The sequence below is a fragment of the Balaenoptera ricei genome, chromosome 8 (genome assembly GCF_028023285.1).
Source record: "Balaenoptera ricei isolate mBalRic1 chromosome 8, mBalRic1.hap2, whole genome shotgun sequence".
Lineage (NCBI taxonomy): Eukaryota > Metazoa > Chordata > Mammalia > Artiodactyla > Balaenopteridae > Balaenoptera > Balaenoptera ricei.
In genome coordinates, this window is record NC_082646.1 from 57,429,842 (window position 1) to 57,451,831 (window position 21,990).

General features: G+C 38.2%; 1 protein-coding gene across 3 annotated transcripts in view; it reads right to left on the minus strand.

The window, feature by feature from the left end:
• Positions 1 to 21,990, minus strand: part of AAMDC (adipogenesis associated Mth938 domain containing) — a 36,543-nt gene that overhangs the window by 11,117 nt on the left and 3,436 nt on the right. For 2 of the 3 annotated variants that reach the window (XM_059930725.1, XM_059930723.1), the window contains exon 2: positions 16,954 to 17,103. In XM_059930725.1, the coding sequence (XP_059786708.1) occupies positions 16,954 to 17,085 (132 nt within the window). In that variant the 5' untranslated portion in view covers positions 17,086 to 17,103. Of the gene's footprint in view, positions 1 to 11,562; positions 11,734 to 16,953; positions 17,104 to 21,990 lie in introns of those variants that run through there. The other variant, XM_059930724.1, reaches the window with a different exon arrangement.

Here is a 21,990-nt window from a genome sequence, read left to right on the forward strand (position 1 = left end):
AGAAAGCCCATGTGCAGTGATGAAGACCCAATGCAGCCAGAAATAAATAATAAATAATAAATAATTTTTTTTTAAAAATGTGGTACACATATACAATGGAATATTGCTCAGCCATAAGAAAGAATTAAATGATGCCATTTGTGACAATATGGATGGACCTAGAGGGTATTATCCTAAGTGAAATAAGTCAGAGAAAGATAAATACTGTATGATTTCATTTATATGTGGAATCTAAAAAACAAAACAAAACAGAAATAGACTCATAGATACAAAGAATAAACACGTAGTTGCCAGAGGGGAGGTGGTGGGGGAGATGAGTGAAATAGGTGAGGGACATTAAGAGGTACAAACTTACAGTTACAAAATAAATGAGTTGGGCTTCCCTGGTGGCACAGTGGTTAAGAATCCGCCTGCCAATGCAGGAGACACGGGTTCGAGCCCTGGTCCGGGAAGATCCCACATGCCGCAGGGCAACTAAGCCAGTGCACCGCAACTACTGAGCCTGCACTCTAAAGCCCACGAGCCACAACTACTGAGCCCATGTGCCACAACTACTGAAGCCTGTGTGCCTAGAGCCCAAGCTCCGCAACAAGAGAAGCCACCACAATGAGAAGCCCACGCACCGCAACGAAGACTAGCCCCTGCTCACAGCAACTAGAGAAAGCCCGCGCACAGCAACAAAGACCCAATGCAGCCAAAAATAAATAAATAAATAAATTAAAAAACAAAAACAAAAAACAAATGAGTCACAGGGATGAAATATACAGCATGGGGGATATAGTCAATAATAGTGTATGGTAACAGATGGTAACTAGACTTATCGTGGTGATCATTTTGTAATGTATAGAAACATGAAACCATTATGTTGTGCACCTGGAACTAACATGGCGTTGTAGGTCAATTATACTTCAATAAAAATAAATAAATTATTATTATTAATGTTTTAAAAATAAACTAGAAGGGAACCTTCCTTAGGTAGAGGACATCTAAGAAAAACCTACAGCTAAAGATTAAGTATAATGTTGAAATGTTAAACATTTTCCCCAAAAGATTGGACATAATAATTTACTTCCTTATTATCTCTTGGACCTGTCCATTCCTCTCCATCTCCACTGCCACTACCCTGGTCTAAGCTGCCATTACTTCTTATTTAGCCTGTTGCAGTAACTTTTTAACTGGTCTCCATAAAACCACTTTAGCCCTTTCCAATGAACCATTCTTCAAATCGTAGCTAGAGGAATCTTTGCAAAACACAAATCCATTCAAGTCACTCTGCTTAACAGCACTCAATGGCTTCTCATTGCCCTTAAAATAACTGCCAAACTCCTTAACATGGTCTATAAGTTCCCAGCTGCCTCACCAGTCTTACTGCATATCACTTTCTTCATGTTCTAGCAGGAAAACAGTTTGGCATTTTCTTAAATATGTACTTACGCAATTCAGCAATCACATACCTGGGTATTTATCCTAGAGAAATGAAAACTCACATTCACACAAAAACCTGTACATGAACGTTCATAGCAGCTTTCTATTGGGGGTGGGGGGAGGCGTTGTTAACTCTTATTTCCTAAACTTAGAAGCAGCATATCCTACTCTAGATTTTTTTTCCAGTTTTATTGAGATATAGTTGACATACAGCACTGTATAAGTTCAAGCTGTACAGCATATGACTTATGTATATCATGAAATGATTCCCACAATAAGTTTAGTTAACATGCATCATCTCACACAGATACAAAAAAAGAAAAAAAGAAAAAATCATTTTTCTCTTGTGATGAGAACTCTTAGGATTTAGTCTCTTAACAACTTTCATATATATCATATAGCATTGCTAACTACAGTCATCTGTAGCAGCTTTACTTGTAGTAAACCAAACTGGAAACAACCCAAATGTTCATCAACAGATTGTGTTATAATCCAACAATGGAATACTACTCAGTAATAAAAAAGGAACAAATTATTGATACCTATGACAATATGGATGAATCTAAAATGTATTATGCTGAGTGAAAAAAGCAAGTCTCAAAAGACTATATACTGTATGATTCCATTAGTATGACAAATAAATGTAACGTGTATTAGGTCAATTGGCAAAATATTAATAAGGTCTGTTTATTAAATAATAGTATTGTATCAATGTTAATTTCCTGATTTTCATCACTGTGTTGTAAGAGAATGTCCTTGTTTTTTGGGGAAATACACACAGGTATTTAGGAGCAAAGGGGTACATCTACAGCAGGGTATCTACAGCAGTTCAGAAAAAAGTCTATTGGAGAAGAGGATGATAAAATATGATAAACTTAACATTTGGGTCTGGGTAAAAATGAGAATTCTTATATTCCTGTAACTTTTCTGTAAGTCTGAAATTATTTCAAAATAAACAGCTTAAAAAATAACCCTATAGTATTGGCAGGTTATAGATTAGCAGGAAGAGACCACATATAGGCACACATACCTACTCACTACTTCCTGATTTATTTAGCCAAGGAAACAAAGTTTAGCAGAAGCCAGGTGGCTACACAAAGCAGGAGCAGATGCAGCACATCTTTGCTGGCTTTCTCCATGTCTCTTGATTTCCTGTGGGGTGTACAGCTACTGCTGACACTCTTCACTCAGTCAGTGAGTGTTCCAGAGCTGATAACATAGCCAGTCTCTCACACTAACACCTTTTTATATTCTGACTTACTTCATCAGCATCTTCTTAAGGAATTTACACTAAGACTATATGAGCTTACACTTAAGGGAATATCAGAGTGTTCTAAATTAGAACACCTGCACGTCAAAGAGTGAACCAAACTGATCAGCAGCAACGGTACTTCCTCATCGTGGGAGGGGATGCAGAGCTAGTGCCCAGGTGGCTCTGAACAGTATCTCTGCCTCCAGCTTTCCCTATTCTCCACAAAGATCAGAAGAGATTGGGGGGAGATTAGATTCTTTATCTCTAAAGTCATTTAGGTTTATACATTTTTAAAAATTATTTACTTATTTATTTGGCTGCATGAGGTCTTAGTTGCGGCATGCAGGATCCTCGTTGTGGCATGCGGGATCTTTCATTGTGGCGCGCAGGCTCCAGAGTGTGTGGGCTCAGTGGTTGTGGTGTGCGGGCTCTCTAGTTGTGGTGTGAGGGGTCAGTAGTCGTGGCACATGCGGGCTTAGTTGCCCGGTGGCATGTGGGATCTTAGTTCCCCAACGAGGGATTGAACCTGCATCCCCTGCATTGGAAGGCAGATTCTTAACCACTGGACCACCAGGGAAGTCCCTAGGTTTATACATTTTTAAAAGGCAAAACAAAAATGGGGATATTTTTTCATTTGATTATACAATAATTGGTTCTTAAAGAATGTATTGATAAAACGATTGGATTAGATGCTTTTTTAGTTCCACAGCTCTGTGATCAATCCTAGAACCACCCTGAGCTGAACAGCTATGGTATGAACTTAACTTTTTTTTTTTCTGGTACAACAACCAAGGTAAATATTTAACAGAATTACAAATCAGGGCTGGAGAGCTTCACCTGTCTTAAGTAAATGCATTTATCTGAAATACTGAATGATTCCTTCATTTAACAAAGAATAGGGGCTTCCCTGCTGGCGCAGTGGTTGAGAATCCACCTGCCAATGCAGGGGACACGGGTTCGATCCCTGGTCTGGGAAGATCCCACATGCTGTGTAGCAACTAAGCCCGTGTGCTACAACTACTGAGCCTGCTCTCTAGAGCCCACGAGCCACGACTACTGAGCCCTCGTGCCTCAACTACTGAAGCCCACGTGCCTAGAGCCCGTGCTCTGCAATGAGAAGCCACCGCAATGAGAAGCCCACGCACTGCAATGAAGAGTAGCTCCCGCTCGCTGCAACTAGAGAAAGCCCGCGCGCAGCAGCGAAGACCCAACACAGCCAAAAATAAATAAATAAATTTATTTAAAAAACCCCAAAGAATAGCATCTACTTTGAGGAGCACCATGATCCCCAGGCTGTAAGAGCTCACATTCTAGTATAAGGAAACAAGGCCACTGCTCAATGAAGTGAAAGGTCATAAAAGAGTGCAAAAGCATAATCCTCTCAAGATTCAGAGACTGCAGATAGCAGGAGCCCATCAGAATTGCTGGAGCAGTGGAACTCAATTTGGCTGTTGTGTGCTTTACTGCAGGCCCAGGGTGTCACGTACAGAGCCATGAAAGATAACTGCAACAGCCTGTGGATCCAGGCCCTGGTGGGTGATAACTTACAGCCTTGTGCATAGGTCTGTGTTTGGAGCATCAACCTGTTATTGAGGCGTCCTCACCCTGCCACCAGCTCCCTCTCTGCTTCTTACAATCCCTCCCGGCAAACCACTAAGGCTCTCTGCCCTTAGTGAGTGTCTGATTCTGTTCCTCTTTAAGAGGCTTTCCATAACATGTCAATGTTACGGAAATCTTATTGTTTTTTCTTGGAGGAAAGCTATTAGCATCTTTTCATGGGTCTGTTGGATATATGTATGTCTTCTTTGGAAAGATGTATATTCAGGACCTCTGCCCAATTATTAATTGGGTTATTTGTTTGTTGGTGTTGAGTTGTATGAGTTCTTTTTATATTTTAGATATTAACCCCTTATTAGATACATTGTTTGCAAATATTTTCTTCCAAAGCCTTTTGGTTTTGTTGTTAGTTTCCTTCATTGTGCAAAAGCCTTTTAGTTTGATGTAGCTACATCAGGGAAATAGAAATAAAAACCACAATGCAATATCATCTCAGATCTGTCAGAATGGCTATTATCAAAAAGATAGCAAATAACAAGTGTTGGCGAGGATGTAGAGAAAACGGAACCCTTGTGCACTGTTGGTGGGAATGTAAATTGGTGCAACCACTATGGAAAACAGTACAGAGGTCCCTCAAAATATTAAAATAGAAGTACCAGACAATCCAGCAATTCCACTTGTGTATTTTTGCAAAGAAAATGAAAACACTAAAAGAATGAAATCTTGCCATTTGCGACAAGGATGTACTTAGAGGGTATTAAGCTAAGTGATATAAGTCAGACAGAGGAAGACAAATACTGTATGATTTCACTTATATGTGAAATCTAAAAAACCAAATAAACAAGTAAAACAAAACAGAAATTAGACTCATAGAGAATAAACAGGTGGTTGCCAGAGGGGAGGTGGTGGGAGAGATGAGTGAAATAGGTGAGGGAGATTAAGAGGTACAAACTTAACGGTTACAAAAGAAATGAGTCACAGGGATGAAATGTGCAGCATGGGGAATATAGTCAATAATAGTGTAAATATTTTGTATGATAACAGATGGTAACTAGACTTACTGTGGCAATCATTTTGTAATGTATAGAAATATCAAATCATTATGTTGTGCACCTGAAACTTGCATAGTATTGTAGGTCAATTATACTTCAATCAATAAATCTGTCTAGCGATGAAGAGTGGTCCCCACTTGCCGCAACTAGAGAAAGCCCTCACACAGAAACGAAGACTCGACACAGTCATAAATAAATAAATAAAAGAACGTGAATTTCTTTAAAAAAAAAAAAGCAAACTGGGCTATTCATTTCAGTAACAGTCAAGTGGTCTTAGTTTGCATTCAATTTCCAATCAGTTTCTCAATCTATTTCATCTGAAGTCTTCACATTACCCACTATAAAAAAAAAAAAAAAAAAAAAATAAATCTGTCTATTGATAGAGTAAAGAAACACGACAACAAAATGCAATGCATGACCCCTCACTGGATCTTGGGTTGGAAAGGAAAGCCGGCTATAAAAGATATTATTTTATTGGAACAATTGTTATAATTTGACTATGGAGTTGATGCTATTTAATATTATATAAATGTTGGATTTCTTGAGTGTAACATTATGATTATGTAAGGCAGAATGCCTTTGTTTTATTAGATACAGGCTGAAGTATTTAGAGTTAAGTCTCATGATGTCAGTACTTACTTCCAAATGATTCAGCAAATACAGTTATTCAGAGAGAGAGAGAGAGAAAGCCACTGAGAGATAAATAAAGCAAATGTGCCAGAATATTAAAAACTGGTAAATCTAGGCTGATGGTATACAAGTGTTTATTATTTTTTTCCAATTTGTTATATAGGTTCAAAATATTTCAAAATAGAAAAAGGGGTGGGAGAAGTTCAACATAGACTTTCCAGGTCAACCAGGTTTAGAAGGTGAATGGGAAAACAATAGCAAAAACAAACACACACAAATGCAGAAAGGGTTAGGGACAGCTCAGCTCATCTATCTTTCCTTTTATAGCAGTGTCCTGAGTACAAGAACCTTTAGTCTGATCAAATGGACAAGACTCTGAGTTATGTTATACTTTACACCTATTGCCTGTATTATATATAAAAATAAAACCACAAAATCGGCGATAGTTATAGAGGGCATTTTGGGGGAAATTTGAAGATAGACTGTATACTAAATAGTAATATTGTATCAAGGATAATATCCTTATTTGTGAGAATGATATTGTGGCTATGTAGGAGAATGTTTATGTTCTTAGGAAAGCAATGCTAAAATATCTGCCATTTACACTCAAATGATTGGGGAAAAATGTGTGTGTGTTTGTGTGTGTGTGTGTGTGTGTGTGTGTGTGTGTTTAGAGAGAAAAAACAAACATGGCAAAGTATTAACAACTTGAAGATTTTGAAAAAGGGTGTGTGGCTATTTATCATATTCATACAACTGTTTCATAGGTTTAATATTGTTTAAAATTAAAAGGTGGGACTAAAATCAACTACACTTCAATAAAAATTTTTTTTTTAAATAGGTGGGGTAAAGTTTCCACATTTCCTTTGGTTCTCTTTAGGTGCCTGCTAATTGGTTTGGCTTTCTTTTAAATTTACACTTTTGTCATATCTTCCTCCTTGTCCCCTTTCAGCCTAACAAAAGGATGTATAAATGAAAGACCTATGCATGTTTCCACATAGAAAACTCTTCTCCAATAAGACAGTTATTGCTTTAGGATAGAAATGAGTGAGGACAGTATGTAATAGTAGCAAAGTATAGGCTTTATAGTAAGACTCAGGTGCAAATCTTGGTTCCAAAAATTATTAGTGGTGTGACCCTGGAAAAGCTATATTTGATCAGGCACACAGCAGTTGTTTAATGATTGGTAGAGATTTGGGAGTAGGTAGTAGTAATTATTATTTCAAGGACACTGGTTGAAGACAGTAAATTGTCTTGATATTTCCATTCTGCAATCACTATATCATCTGCCCCTTCCCACCCTTAAACTGATAAAAAAGGAATCACAACATTAACCTACCTCAGAAGGAATGTCACAAAGTATAAAAAAAATTTTTTAACGACATTTATAATTAAAAATTCAATGCAGCCAACATTTATTGAGCCCATACTTTATGGGCACTGTGCTAAATGCATAGTTCTTGCCCTTAGGGAGTTCACCACTTAGTGAGGGAAACACGTAAATACAAACTCAGTACAATACAGGTGAACTGCACTAAGTGCTAAAATAGAGGCACAAAGTATTATAGGAATACTGAGAATGGAGTAAGCAGCTCATTCTCACAAGGATTATCAGGAAGTGCTTCATAGAGGAGATAAAACAAAAGCTAGGAATTGAAGGATATATAAGATTTCAACAGGTACCAAGGGGAGCAGGTCATTTCAAGTAAAGGAAATGGTTTTAGGGACTTCCCTGGTGGCATAGTGGATAAGACTCTGCGCTCCCAATGCAGAGGGCCTGGGTTCAATCCTTGGTCAGGGAACTAGATCCCACATGCATGCCGCAACTAGGAGTTCATATGCCACAACTAAGGAGGCCTGGAGCCACAACTAAGAAGCCCACCTGCCGCAACTAAGGAGCCTACGTGCTGCAACTAAGGAGCTGGCGAACCACAACTAAGGAGCCCACCTGCCACAACTAAGACCCAGCGCAACCAAATAAATAAATAAATAAATAAATAACAATAAATAAAAGGAAATGGTTTTACCAAAGGTACAGAGAATGAAAGATCATGGTAGGTTTGTAAGGGAATATGTATTTGTTATGGAATAGCTAGGTCTTCAGATGTGTTATGAAATATAGGGGATGAGAATGAAGGAAAAATTTGGAACTGTATCATTTTTTTAAAAAAATGGCCCTGAACACTATCCTAAGGAGTTTTGCTTAATTCTGAGGTCTATGGAAAGCCTTTGAAATTTTCTAAGCAGAGCAGTGACATGACTAGCTTTATGTTGGCCAAGTCAACAAATGTACTTTGTTGGATATGGTGGAGGAGAAAATTGGAGAAATAAAAATTTTGTCTGATGTTTCTCTTCTAGGTGACTGGGTGGATAGTGATTCCATTAATGGAGACGGAGAACACAAGAAAGTACCTGGATATTTGGGGGGGTGGGGAGGTAGGGAAAAGGAAATGAAATCTGCTTTGGATATGTTCAGTTTAAGTTGCCCAAGGAACAACTCATATGCAGATGTACAACATGTGATTGAATATTCTGATAGTTTGGATAACTGTTCAGCAAATATTCACTCTTTTTGCCCTCTTACTGTGGGCAGAATATACTTCTATGCCCTACTGATGTGGGAACTTATGTTGGTGAACCTGGGGCAAACAAAGCCTTGAAATATACTTGCTCAGTGGGGCTTATGTTTGTGAGCTTCAGATAACACCGTGAGAAGATCAGGTCCTGGCTAGCTCACTGGTCCAAGATGGGTAAGAGACATACGGAGTACCCAGCCAGCTTGCCAACTGCAGCTTGGAGTAGAGCTGCTCCAGCTAGACCTATAAGCATGATAATAAACACTTATTATTGTAAATCACTAAGTTTGGGGTAGTTCATTAAAAAGAATAGCTGAACAAGGGAATTCCCTGGCAGTCCAGTGGTTAGGACTCGATGCTTTCACTGCTGTGGGCCCAGGTTCAATCCCTGGTTGGGGACCTAAAATCCTATAAGCTGCGTGATGCAGCCAAAAAAAAAAAGCTGAACAATACTACTATATATTTAGAGCATAAAAAATAACTAGAGATAATACCTCCATCAGTTCATGGCATAAACAATTGTAGTAGTCTAAAGTAAAAAGAAATCCCCTAAACACTCTCAGGCACTTAATTCCCTCAAGGATTCCCTATTAAGCAGCATTTGATGTACAAATCAGAGTGTTTCATGTCCAAGACTTTTAAAAGAATTAAATCAGTCATTTCTATAGTTGAGAAACATACTGTAGAGCAGTATTATATGCTAGGTGTTGTGCTAGGTAACTAAGGAAGAAAAGAAAAAAAAAGATCAAGTATCTACTATGTGACAGGCACTGTGGTAGATGCTTTACAAAGATGAACATATTTAGTATTCAAAGCAACCACGTGAAATATATTATTTTCCAGGTCCCACCCCCAAGAGATTATGATTCAGTAGTTGGGAGGAGTGCAGGAGATACAGAACATGCATTTTAAACAAGCCTCTAGGTGATTGTGATGCAAGAGATCGACGAATCGCACTGAGAAATACTGAGTGAGAGAAAGAATGAATTTGCATGATGGCAAGTGGCATGCATTTTTCAAATTTATTCTTCCCAACCCATTTATTACTCTTACATCAAGCCATGACAAACAGACATTATTATTCTCCTTTTATAAATGGTTAAACTGAGGCACAGTCAGGCTATATAACTTGGTTAAGGTATCTAGTTAAAATGTGACAGTGCCTGGACCTATAAATCTAAATATCTACTAGATATCTCTTGATGCCCTAATGTAAGTTCAAGCTCAACATATTCCAAAAGAATTAATCATTTTCTCTACCCAGCCTCTGCCCCAAACACAAACACATCTGTTCCTCCTCGTCATATACCCAATCTCAATAAATGGCACCACCATGTACCCATTTATCTATGCTAGAATTCTCCTTTGCCTGCTAAATCTAATAAACTGCCTTATCCTGCCAATTTCACCTTCTTTTCTGAAATTAATTTTTTTTACTGAAGTACAGTTGAATTACAATGTTGTGTTAATTGCTGCTGTACAGCAAAGTGACTCAATTATACATATATATATACGTACTTTTTCATATTATTTTCCATTATGGTTTATCACAGGATATTGAATATAGTTTCCTGTGCTACACAGTAGGACCTTGTTGTTTATTTATTCTGTATATACCAGTTTGCATCTGCTAATCCCAAACTCCCAATCCAACCCTCTCACCTTCTTAATAGTTTTCATATTTGCTGTTTCATATCCACCCACACTACTACTAACTTAACAATAACAGCTTCATTTATTGAGTGCCTACACCATATCTAGCACAGTACAGTAACCCTTAGATCAACTCTGTGAGGTGGGTAATATTACTATCTCCATTTTATAGATGAGGACTCTGAGGCTTAATAGCTTTGATTTGATGTCCTTTTGCTTCTATACAGATGAGTTCTAGTCAACAGCTCAGCTTTCCCTCTCATCTTTCCTAGTTCTTCTCTCTCCAACTAGTTCTAGAACACCTCCTCTTGTTTATTCTACTGACAAATGAAACTTAACAAGATGAAAACTAAACCTACAGCAAACTTTTCCTATTTTCCTATTATCATCACTGGCAACTTCACAGTTTTGTAGTCTTTAGTGTTGAAGTTTATAAGAAGAATCATGATGTTGTAGAAAGGAACAGGAAAGAAAGTTAGAATCTGACCTGAATTTACTATTTGATTTCACATTTTTCTAGCTTTCTAGCTCTAAACTCTGTGCTTATTAAGTTTCCTTAAATACAGAATGAGGTTAAGGGTAATATTAACTCATGTGGTCTTATATGGGAAAAATATATAGTGTTAAATCCATTTCTGAAGAAAAAAAAATCTCTCCATTGTGGCACACTCATAAGTTGGTACTCCAATATATCTTAAACCCATAGTCTGGATAATCTTTGTCAGTCAAATCAATCTCCTGCTTAAGTATCTGAAGTGGCTATGTCTTGTCTACTGAATAAAATGTAAACTGAGCTCTGCAGACACCCGACACCCTCAACCATACCACTGCCTATTCTTACACCACACTAGCTTTACTCTATGAAACAATCCAATGGAGTCATTTGGTTCACAAGCATTACAACTTCTTATTCCTCAGCCTTCTCTCATTCTGTCCCTTCTATATCTCAAAGCCCTCTCATTTCTTTTACCAATCCTTTCTTTTCGTAAAGAAAGGTATATTCCTTTCTTTAAGATCTAGGTTGGTAGCTAACAAGCAACTAGGTGTCTGGATCAAAACAGTGAGTGTATGCAGTTCAAAACAAAGGCACCACAATGAGACCAGTAGGAGGGGTGGACTCACGATATAATCAAATCCTGTACCCCAGGGGTGGGCAACCCACAAACTGGAGATTAATTATATTACAGAGGTTCTCACACAGGAGTGAGAGTTCTGAGCCCCACGTAAGGCCTTCCAGCCCAGGGATCTGGCACCATGAAGAGTACTTGGCTTTGAAGGCCTGCAGGACTTGAACGCAGAAGCTCCTCAGGATTGATGGAAATAGAGACTTCACTCTTAAAGGGCATACACAAAATCTCATACACCCTGGGACCAAGGGTAAAAGCAGTAATTTGATAGAAGACTGGCCCAGACTTACCTGCTGGTCTTGGAGGGTCTCCTGGGGTGGGGGAGACCCTGGGGACATAGACAATGGTGGCAGAAACATCAGGAAGCATTCATCTGCATGAGCTCTCCTGGAGGCTGGCACACCTTGGCACATCGAGACCTGGCCCCACGGAACAGGCTGTAGGCTTTAGTGCTGGGACGCCTGAGGCCAAATAACAAACTGGGTGGGAACATAGCCCCACCCATCAGCAGACAGGCTGCCTAAAGACTTCCTGAGCCCACAGCCACCTCTAGACAGCTTCTAGACACAGCCCTGCCCACCAGAGGGCCAAGACCCAGCTCAACCCACCAGGGCACAGACATCAGAACTAAGAAAACTACAGTTCTGCAGCCTGCTGCAGGCTAGACACCACCCTGGGGCCAGCTGGCCCCTGGCTCTTGGGTGATGAGAGGGGAGTGTAATCCTGGGACACATAGGATGTCTCCTACAGAGGACCACTTTTCCAAGGTGGAGAAACATAACTAACCTACCACATACATAAAAATACAAATAGCAATTTAGAAAAGATGAGGAGACAGAAGAATATGTTTCAGATGAAGGAACAAGATAAAACCCCAGAGGAAGAACTAAGTGACATGGAGATAGGCAATCTACCCACGAAAGAGTTGAGAGTAATGATCGTAAAGATGATCAAAGAACTCAGGAGGAGAATGGATGCACAGAGTGAGAAATTAGAAGTTTTAAACAAGGAATTAGAAAATATAAAGAACAACAAAACAGAACTGACAAATACAATAACTGAAATGAAAAATGCACTAGAAGGAATCAATAGTAGACTAAATGAAGCAGATGAATGGATCAGTGAGCTGGAATACAGAGTAGTGGAAATCTCCACCACCAAACAGAAAGAAGAAAAAAAAAAAAAAGAAATGAGGACAGTTTGAGAGACCTCTGGGACAACATCAAATGCACTAATATTCACATTATAGGGATCCCATAAGAAGAGAGAAAGGGCCTGAAAAAACATTTGAAGAGATAGTAGCTGAAACCCTCCCTAACGTGAGAAAGGAAATAGTCACCAAAGTCTAGGAAGCGCAGAGTCCCATACAGGATTAACCCACAGAGGAACACACTAAGACATGTTGTAATCAAAATGATAAAAATTAAAGATAGAGAGAATATTAAAACCAACAAGGGAAAAGCAACAAATAACATACAAAGGAACTCCCATAAGGCTATCAGCTGATTTTTCAGCAGAAACTCTGCAGGCCAGAAGGGAGTGGCACAATACACTTAAAGTGATGAAAGAGGAAAAATCCACAATCAAATAATACTCTACCCAACAAGGCTCTTGTTCAGATTTGACGGAGAAATCAAAAGCTTTACAGACAAGCAAAAGCTAAAAGAATTCAGCACCACCAAACCAGCTTTATGACAAATGCTAAAGGAACTTCTCTAGGCAGAAAAGAAAAGGCCACAACCGGGAACAAGAAAATTACGAAATGGAAAAGCTCACTGGTAAAGGCAAACATACAAAAAAGGTAGGAAATCATCCACACAGATAGCTAGTAGGGAGGTTAAATGACAAAAGTAGTGAAATTATTTGTATCCACAATAAGTGGTTAAGGGATACACAAAACAATTAGATGTAAAATATAATATCAAAAAAAGTAATTGTGGGGCTTCCCTGGTGGTCCAGTGGTTAAGACTCTGTGCTTCAACTGCTGGGGTGTGGGTTTGATCCCTAGTCAGGGAACTAAGATCCCACAGGCTGTGTGGCATGGCCAAAAAAAAAAAAAAAAAAAGTAATTGTGAGGGGAAGAGAGTACAAATGCAGGTTATCTAAAATGCACTGGACATTAGAGATCAGCAACTTAAACATATATATATACAGACTGCTACACAAAAGCCTCACTGTAAACAAAAATCTCTAATAGATATATACACAAAAAAGAAAAAGGAATCCAAACATAACACTAAAGATACTCATCAAGGACTTCCCTGGTGGTGCAGTGGTTAAGAATCCACCTGCCAGTGCAGGGGACACGGGTTCAAGCCCCGGTCCAGGAAGATCCCACATGCCACAGAGCAACAAAGCCCATGCGCCACAACTACCAAGCCTGCGCTCTAGAGCCTGCGAGCCACAACTACTGAGAGAATAACCTTCTCTCATGCCACGGAGCAACTAAGCTCATGCGCCAAAACTACTGAGCCTGCATGCCACAACTACTGAAGCCTGCGTGCCTAGAGCCTGTGCTCCACAACAAGAGAAGCCACTGCAATGAGAAGCCCGTGCACTGTAACGAAGAGCAGCCCCTGCTCACCGCAACTAGAGAAAGCCTGTGTGCAGCAACAAAGACCCAACATAGCCAAAAATAAATAAATAAATAAATAAATAAAATTTTTTAAAAAAGATAGTCATCAAATCACAAGAGAAGAGAACAAAAGAAGAAAGGGGAAAAAAGACCTCACAAACAAATCCAAAACAATTAACAAAATGGCAGTAGTAACATACCTATTGATAATTACCTTAAATGTAAACAAACTAAATGCTCAAACCAAAAGATATACACTGGCTGGATAGATACAAAACAGGACCTGTATATATGCTGCCTACAAGACACTCATTTCAGGTCTAGAGACACATACAGACTGAAAGCTAGGGGACCGTAGATGATATTCCATGCAAATGGAAATCAAAACAAAGCCAGAGTAGCAATATTTTTATCAGAGAAAGCAGACTTTGAAATGAAGATTGTTACAAGAGATAAAGAAGGAAATATACATAATGATCAAAGGATCAATCCAAGAAGAAGATATAACAATTGTAAATACTTAGGAACACCTCACTATATAAAGCAAACATTAACAAACATAAAAGGAGAAATTGACAGTAACACAATAATAGTGGGGGACTTCAACACACCCCACTATCCCATCCCCACTTCTGTGGTCGCCTTGGAAAGCAACAACCTGGAATCACAGTGAAAACCACCAGCTGTGCAATCACCTAATGGATTAAAGCTCCTTCAAATGCCCATTCCCAGAGAACTGTCATTATTTGACCTGTCTGGTGGTTCCTTGGAAGGCCCCACTCATAGGCTGTCTTTATTTGATCTGACTTGGAGCTTGCCAGTGCAAACCATCTTTTCTCCCAGAGAAGCTTGTCAAAAACAGTCAAAGACAATTGTTTAACAGTGCAGCTGCCTGAGGCAGTAGACAACAGGGCAAATGAGAGGTTCCAATAAACTAAAATGAAAAAAATAATAAATGAGATGTTTATGGGGGCTTTGAAAAACTCAGGTATGAACCTTGGTATTGAAAAGGCCATACACATGTCCAGGATTGTGCACATGCTCAGGAATGACATGAAAAGGCCCTAAGATCACAATTCTGGGTACCCTTGAGAGTCTGCATAAGCAAGGAGCAAGCAGAGTTTTAAACTGTCTGGCTAAGTGCTGACTGCATACCCCAAATTGCATACAGAGCCCCTTACCATAAAGTGGAACACCTATTGGTTTCAGACATATAGGGAAACTTCTGTCATTGTTTCAGGAAACCATATCTAAAGAACTAAAGGAAAGTGTGAGAACAGTATCTAACCAAATAGAGAATAACAATAAAAAGATAGAAATTATTTTTTAAAGGAAATTCTGGAGCTGAAAAGTACAATATTGAAAAGTTCACTAAAGGGGTACAATGGCAGGTAAGAATCAGCAAAACTGAAAGATAGGTAAATTGAGATGATCCAATCTGAGAAAAAGGATAGAAAAATGAATGAAAACAATGAACAGAGCCTCAAGAGACCTGTGGGACACCTGAAACCCCTACAAAAAAACAAAAAAACAAAAAAAACACACAACATACTCCCTAACAGTTTTCCCAGAGGAGAAGAGATAGAAGGGGCAGAAAGAATATTTGAAGAAATAATGGCTGAAAATGTCCCAAATTTGATGATGAACAACAATCTACACATCTATGAAGCTCAATACATTCCAAGTAGGATAAACTCAAAGAGATCCACATGTAGATGTATCATAGTCAAACTGTCAAAAGTTAAATATAAAGAGAGAATTTTGAAAGCAGCAAGAGAGAAGTGACTTGTCAAATCCAAAGAAATCTTAATAACATTTGATTTCTCATTAGTAACCAGTAATGCCAAAAAAAGTGGGATGACATTTTCAAAGCATTGAAAGAAAGACTGTCTATCACAAATTGTATATCCAGCAAAACTATCCTTCAGAATGGAAGGATCAACTTCCATCACTACAGGACGAAGAGCTCCATTACTTGCACCTAAGTGTAAATTATTAAAACAAACAAACCAACAAACATAACCTAAAAAAAATTTTTTTTAACCCCAATCATTCAAAGACTTTGGAAAAGGTCCAAAGAGGAAACAGCAAATTAAGAAATACGTATTCAAGAAAAAATATAAATATTTGGTAGGAAAGGTGAAAATCTGTGATATTTCAAGAAAGACTGCTGCCTGCCTCCCTCCTCCTAGTTCAGTGAGGTGGAGACTCCACTCCAGACTGCTGCAGCCAAGAACATAGGGCTATTTCTTCTTTCAGCTACCAGCTGTAAGGCTTTCTTCCTGGGAGAATCAGGACATCAATGTTTCTCATACTGCCTGCAGCTATCTATTGCTGAAGCTAAGTCCCAAGTGAGTGTGGTGGAGAGGTAGGGGGTTCCCTTCTTTTATCCAACCTCCACTCATGGAATGGAGACTCTATTTCGGGCATGGCACACTGAGAATACTTGAGGAGCTTCAATATAAGGGAAATGAAATTTCAAATCACAATGAGATAACATTTCACATCAACTAGGATGGTATAATAAAAACAAAGCAAAACAAATAAGAGTAAGAGTTGATGAGGAAGGATTTAGAAAAACTGGATCCATCATACATTTCTAACATCTATAATGTAAAATGGTGCAGTTACTTTGGAAAACAGTCTGGCAGTTCCTCAAAAGGTGAAACATAGAGTTACCATATTACCCAGAGTTTCCAATCCTAGGTATGTGCTTAAGAGAACTGAATGATTTTGTTTATATGAAACATCTAGAATAGGCACATCTATAGCAACAGAACGTAGTAGTTGCCAGGAGCTGGAGGGAAGGAAGAATGGGTAGTGACTGCTAACGGTTATAGGGTTTCCTCTGGGGTGATAAACATATTCTGGAGTTAGTAGTGGTAGTTATTGTACAAGGTTATGCCAAAAAGTCCATTGAATTGCATACTTTAAAACTCTAATGGTGAGTTTAATGGTATGTGTATTATATCGAGAGAGAGAGAGAGAGAGGGAAAAAAATGGAAGAAATAGTTACTTTTTACTTGGAACTTTGTCATTATGGCTTAGGAGTTTGAAAATCACTTGGTCAACCTTATGCAGTGTCAACCATACACTAATAGCTTACCTCAGTTCCTGTTTCTCGCCAATCCCAAGTCCGACTTCCCCCTGGCCACACTTTGCAGTCCTTATAGATTTTAGTAGAGCCTTGTACTTTCATTTGCCCCCATGAGAGGGAAGCAATTTCAGGGGAAGACATAAGGAACTTAATTGAACTCTGAAATTAAAAGAAAAATACACTAAATCAGTTTTAAAGTAAGGTTGAAACAGCTCCAAAATACAGGAGTTATACTATAAACAGAATGTATTTCAAAATATAATGCTGTATATAAAATATAGTAAGCCCTGGTCCTCTATGAGTTAAGAAGCATCTTTCTCATTTATGTGGTTGTCACTTCTTCTCCGGAGGTCTAAAAAGTGAAATGTTTTTCTTGGGATCCTGAATCATCCAACCATGGAAACTAGATACTACAATTACTTCTCAGACTCTGGAGGGAATTCTCAGGATATTTTTGAGAGATAAAATTAAAGGTGGAGATTTACTTCAGCATGATGGAGTGAGGAAGTTGACAAATCCTTTCCCAAAAAGCAGGTATAGAGCTGGAAAAACTGTCAAAATAACAATTTGGCACTCTGGAAATATTAAAGACATACTGCAAACTGAAAAACGCTTATTCATGAAAACCACTGAATTTCAGATAAGAACAGTAAGATGTCTTTTTGTTCTTGCCTGGGATTACTCCCATGCCCCTACAACAGTTCTGTTGGCACAGAGGTTCAACTTGATTGGGGCAGGGCATGAAAACCAACAGTCTTGCTGCTAAGGCAGAGGAGGCTCACTTGATTTAGAGCATTTTCAGTTAACCTGGTGATTTCAGTGGCAAGTAAATATGGATGGCAGGTGGCTCTGCTTCCTTAATATTGTTAAGCCTGTTTGGAATAAGCAATGGATTGTCAGAGTAGACAGGGATTTAAAAGGAATTCCCAAGAGGTGCTTGATAAGCTCTCTATCCAGAGTGGAGCAAAGGCTGTGAGCATATGCATCAAAGACAGGAATAGGCCTAAGTCATGGAAATGTTCTGGGCCAATGGAGCCTATAGAACATGCAAGGTGAAGAGGTGAGGGGGCTCAGGAGGACTCAGAAGAATGTAAGAGCCAGGGAAGAGATGAAAACATCTGAACATTGAATGTACTCCCCAGCACACACACTGACCCATCAGTAGAGAGGGTAAGTCTTACTGGCTTGAGGTGTTTGAACACAATCTTTGGCTGTACGCTAAGATATATAGGCACAGAGGAGACCCCCTAGGAAGCCAAGCTTAAAAGTGAAAACAAGGGGAACTCCCTGGCGGTCCAGTGATTAGGACTTGGCACTTTCACTTCTGGGACCAGGGTTCAATCCCTGGTTGGGGAGTTCCCGCAAGCCACGTGGCACGGACGAAAAAAAGAAAGAAAAAAAAAGCCCTTAATACAGATTTCAGTGGCCACACATTGCATGGGAGACAGAATCCACAGATTTAGTTTAGGCAAGTGACTAAACAGAAACAAATAAACTAAGAACAGCAATGTAGGGGGAAAATCCAAATCCAGACTCTATAATACACTATCTAAAATACCCAGTTTTCAATAAAAAATTACAAGACATGCAAAGAAACAAAAAAATGTGACTCACACTCATCAATTGAAACAGTATCTGAGCACTCCCATATATTTGATTTAGCAAAGACTTCAAAGAAGCTACTCTAAATATGTTCAAAGAACTAAAGGAAACTATTCATGAAGAATCAAAATTATGATGAAACAGGGGAAGGGCAAGTTAGGGGGATGGGATTAAGAGATACAAAATGCTCTGTATAAAATAGATATGCAACAAGGTTATATTGTATAGCACAGGGAATTATAGCCATCAGTGTTCTTGTAACTTTTAGTGGAGTATAATTTGTAAAAATAGTGAATCACTATGTTGTATACCTAAAACTAATGTAATGTTGTAAAATCAACTATACCTCAGGGACTTCCCTGGTGGTCCAGTGGTTAAGAATCCACCTTCCAGTGCAGGGGATGTGGGTTCCATCCCTGGTCAGGGAACTAAGATCCCGCATGCCGCAGGGCAACGAAGCTCGTGTGCTGCAACTACAGAGCCTGCATGCCACAACTACAGAGCCCATGTGCCACAACTAAGACCCAACACAGCCAAAAATAAATAAATAAATATTTAAAGAAAACTATACTTCAATGTAAAAATTATGATGACAATGACTCAATGAATATAGAATCTCAATAAAGAGCTAGACATTTCAAAAAAGAATCAAATGGGAATTCTAGCATTGATAAGTACAATTAACTAAAAGGTGCTTGATTCAGGTTTCTCCAGAGAAACAGCACCAATGGACTATATATATTAACAGATTTATTTCACAGAAGTGGCTCATGCAATTGTGGGGATTGCCTAGTGCAAAATGTGCAGGGCAGGCTGGCAGGCTGCTAACTTTCAGGCAAGAGTTGTCATTTCAGTATTGACGTGTTATTTCTTCTTCCTCAAGGAAACCTCACTTTTCCTTTTGAGGCCTTTCAACTAATTGAATGAGGCCTTCCAAGAGTATTGAGGATAATCTTCTTTATTTAAAAGTCAACTAATTGTAGATGTAAACTAGGTCCACAAAACACCTTCACAGCAGCACCTAGATTAGTGTTTGATTGGATAACTGAGTGCTATAGCCCAGCCAAACTGACACATAAAATTAACCTTCACAGTCCACCCCTTGTTAATATGGTACCTATATACATGTCCTTAAATTGTATTTAATCTCCAAATAAAGACAATAACAAAGTGATATTTCTCCCTAATATTAATAACTACTAACCCATTTTTAAAATGTGGAATATAACAAAGGACATAAACACACTATCTTTGGTGCTATGGGAGGAAGACACAAATTTATAAAACATGATTCTTGTTGAGAAGTTAATATTACACTAGAGGAGAGAAGACATATGCAAATAACTGTAACAATTTTTTAAAGGTGACTTTTAAAAATTACAAGGTAACTTGAAAAGTGGTATAAGGAAATTGTAATGAATTGTTATGAGGGTTGAGAAAGACTTCTGTACTAGTCTGCTAGAGTTTCCATAGTAAAATAACACAGACTGGGTAGCTTAAACAACAGAAATTTATTTTCTCATAGTCTGGAGACTGGAAGTCCAAGATCAAAGTGCCAGCAGGGCTGGTTTCTGGTGAGACCTCTTTTCCTGGCATGCAGATGGATTCTTTCTTGCTTTGTCCTCACATGGCCTTTTCTCTGTTCATGAGCACTCTTGATGTCTTTTCCTTTTCTTATAAGGATACCAGTCCCATGGGATTAGAGCCCCAGTCCTCATGGCCTCCTTTAGTTACCTCCTTAAAGGCTCTATTTCCAAATATAGTCCCATTGAGGATTAGGGCTTCAACATATGAATTTTGGGGAGGCACAGTTCGGTCCATAGTAGCTATCCTATGGCAGTACTACACAGTCTTGATTACTGTAGCTTTGTAGTCACTTTTGAAACCAGGAAGTGTGAGACCTTCAACTTTGTTCATCACTTAAAAAACCGTTGAGGATATTCTGGGTTCCTTGCACTTCCATATTAATATTAGGACCAACTTACACATTTCTACAAAAAAGCCAACATAATTTTTCTTTCAGTAAAAATAATTATTTCATCAGAGAAATTGGTTTCAGTCATGTTCTTAAGAAATAAGAATAGACTGATGCATAACTCTTAAGAAAAAAGATGGTAAGACACTTCTAAAAGTGCTTCTTCAATGAATAGAATTCTATTGCAACAGAGAATTCAGTTATCATTAAGAGAAAGAACCAGAAAATGGCTGGATTAAATCTTGTTTTTATTACTTCTTTTTATTTTCATATGGAACTATTTTGAAGACTATAGATTCCTACTTCTGTTGACACAACAGCTTTTTCACTACATGTAACATATCCACATACTTCTAGAAGTATTTCTTGTAAAAGTGAGTTTTAAACAAACCTAAGTAAATTTGCTCATCACTAATTAGGAATTCCCAAACTGGCTCCACAATTGAATCGAATTCATTTCAATATACATTTGCCAGGCTTACAATATCTGTAAAAAAGATTGTGTGACAAATGCAAAGATAATATGTTGGGGAGACAGAAATATGTATAAATTATTCCAATATAAGGCAGACTGTTATCAATGTAATTTGACAAAATTGAAGGCTAAGCCATTAAATTTTAAAATCAGAGCATAATTACATTCAATTAAATGCAGAAATATCTTTTAGAGTTCAAGAGTTTTCACAAATGTATAAACTTGCCAGTCATGAAACAGAATGTATCTTGAAATTTCCCTTGTGCACCTTTCTAGTCAATCCCCTTCCAAGCTCAAAAGAAGCTTTTGATTTCTATTCCCATATATTAGCTAGACCTTCATATTGATGGAATTTTACAGTACCTACTCTTTTGTGTCTTTCTTCTTTCACTCAAAATGCTTTTGAGATTCACCCATGTTGTAATATATATCAGGTGTGTATCAGTCTGAGTAGTAGTCTGTTGAAAGACTGTATCACAATTTATTTACCCATTCTTCTTCTGACGAGCATTTTGTTTGTTTCTTTTTGGTATTTTGAATAAACTAGTCATTAATTCTGAATACAAAACTATTTTGTCTTTTCCCCTAAGAGAATGTGAAATTTGAACTATCTTAAGAAATTTCTTATTCATAAATAAAGACTGAGTGTAGGTAATTTAATTCTTATTTAAAGGCTTCTTTATGGCAGTAGCAATAAATTACAGTTTTTTTTTTAAAGCTACTTTTTTTTTCTATCTTTACCTTTTAGTCTGATATATATAACACAATTATTTAACTACATAAATTGGGATTAAATTCTTGTAACCCACAAATTCTCTTAGCCCAAGGCAAGAAGAGACAGTGCTTATCATTTATTTTTTTTTTTCCAAGAACAGACTTAGTGAAGGTATGACCTAAACCTTGTTTTGTAGTACAACATCTCTCATCTTTTGGGTGGATATAACTTTTGATGCCCATGGACTTTGTTCTAATGCCAATCTTGATCAGAAAAGCA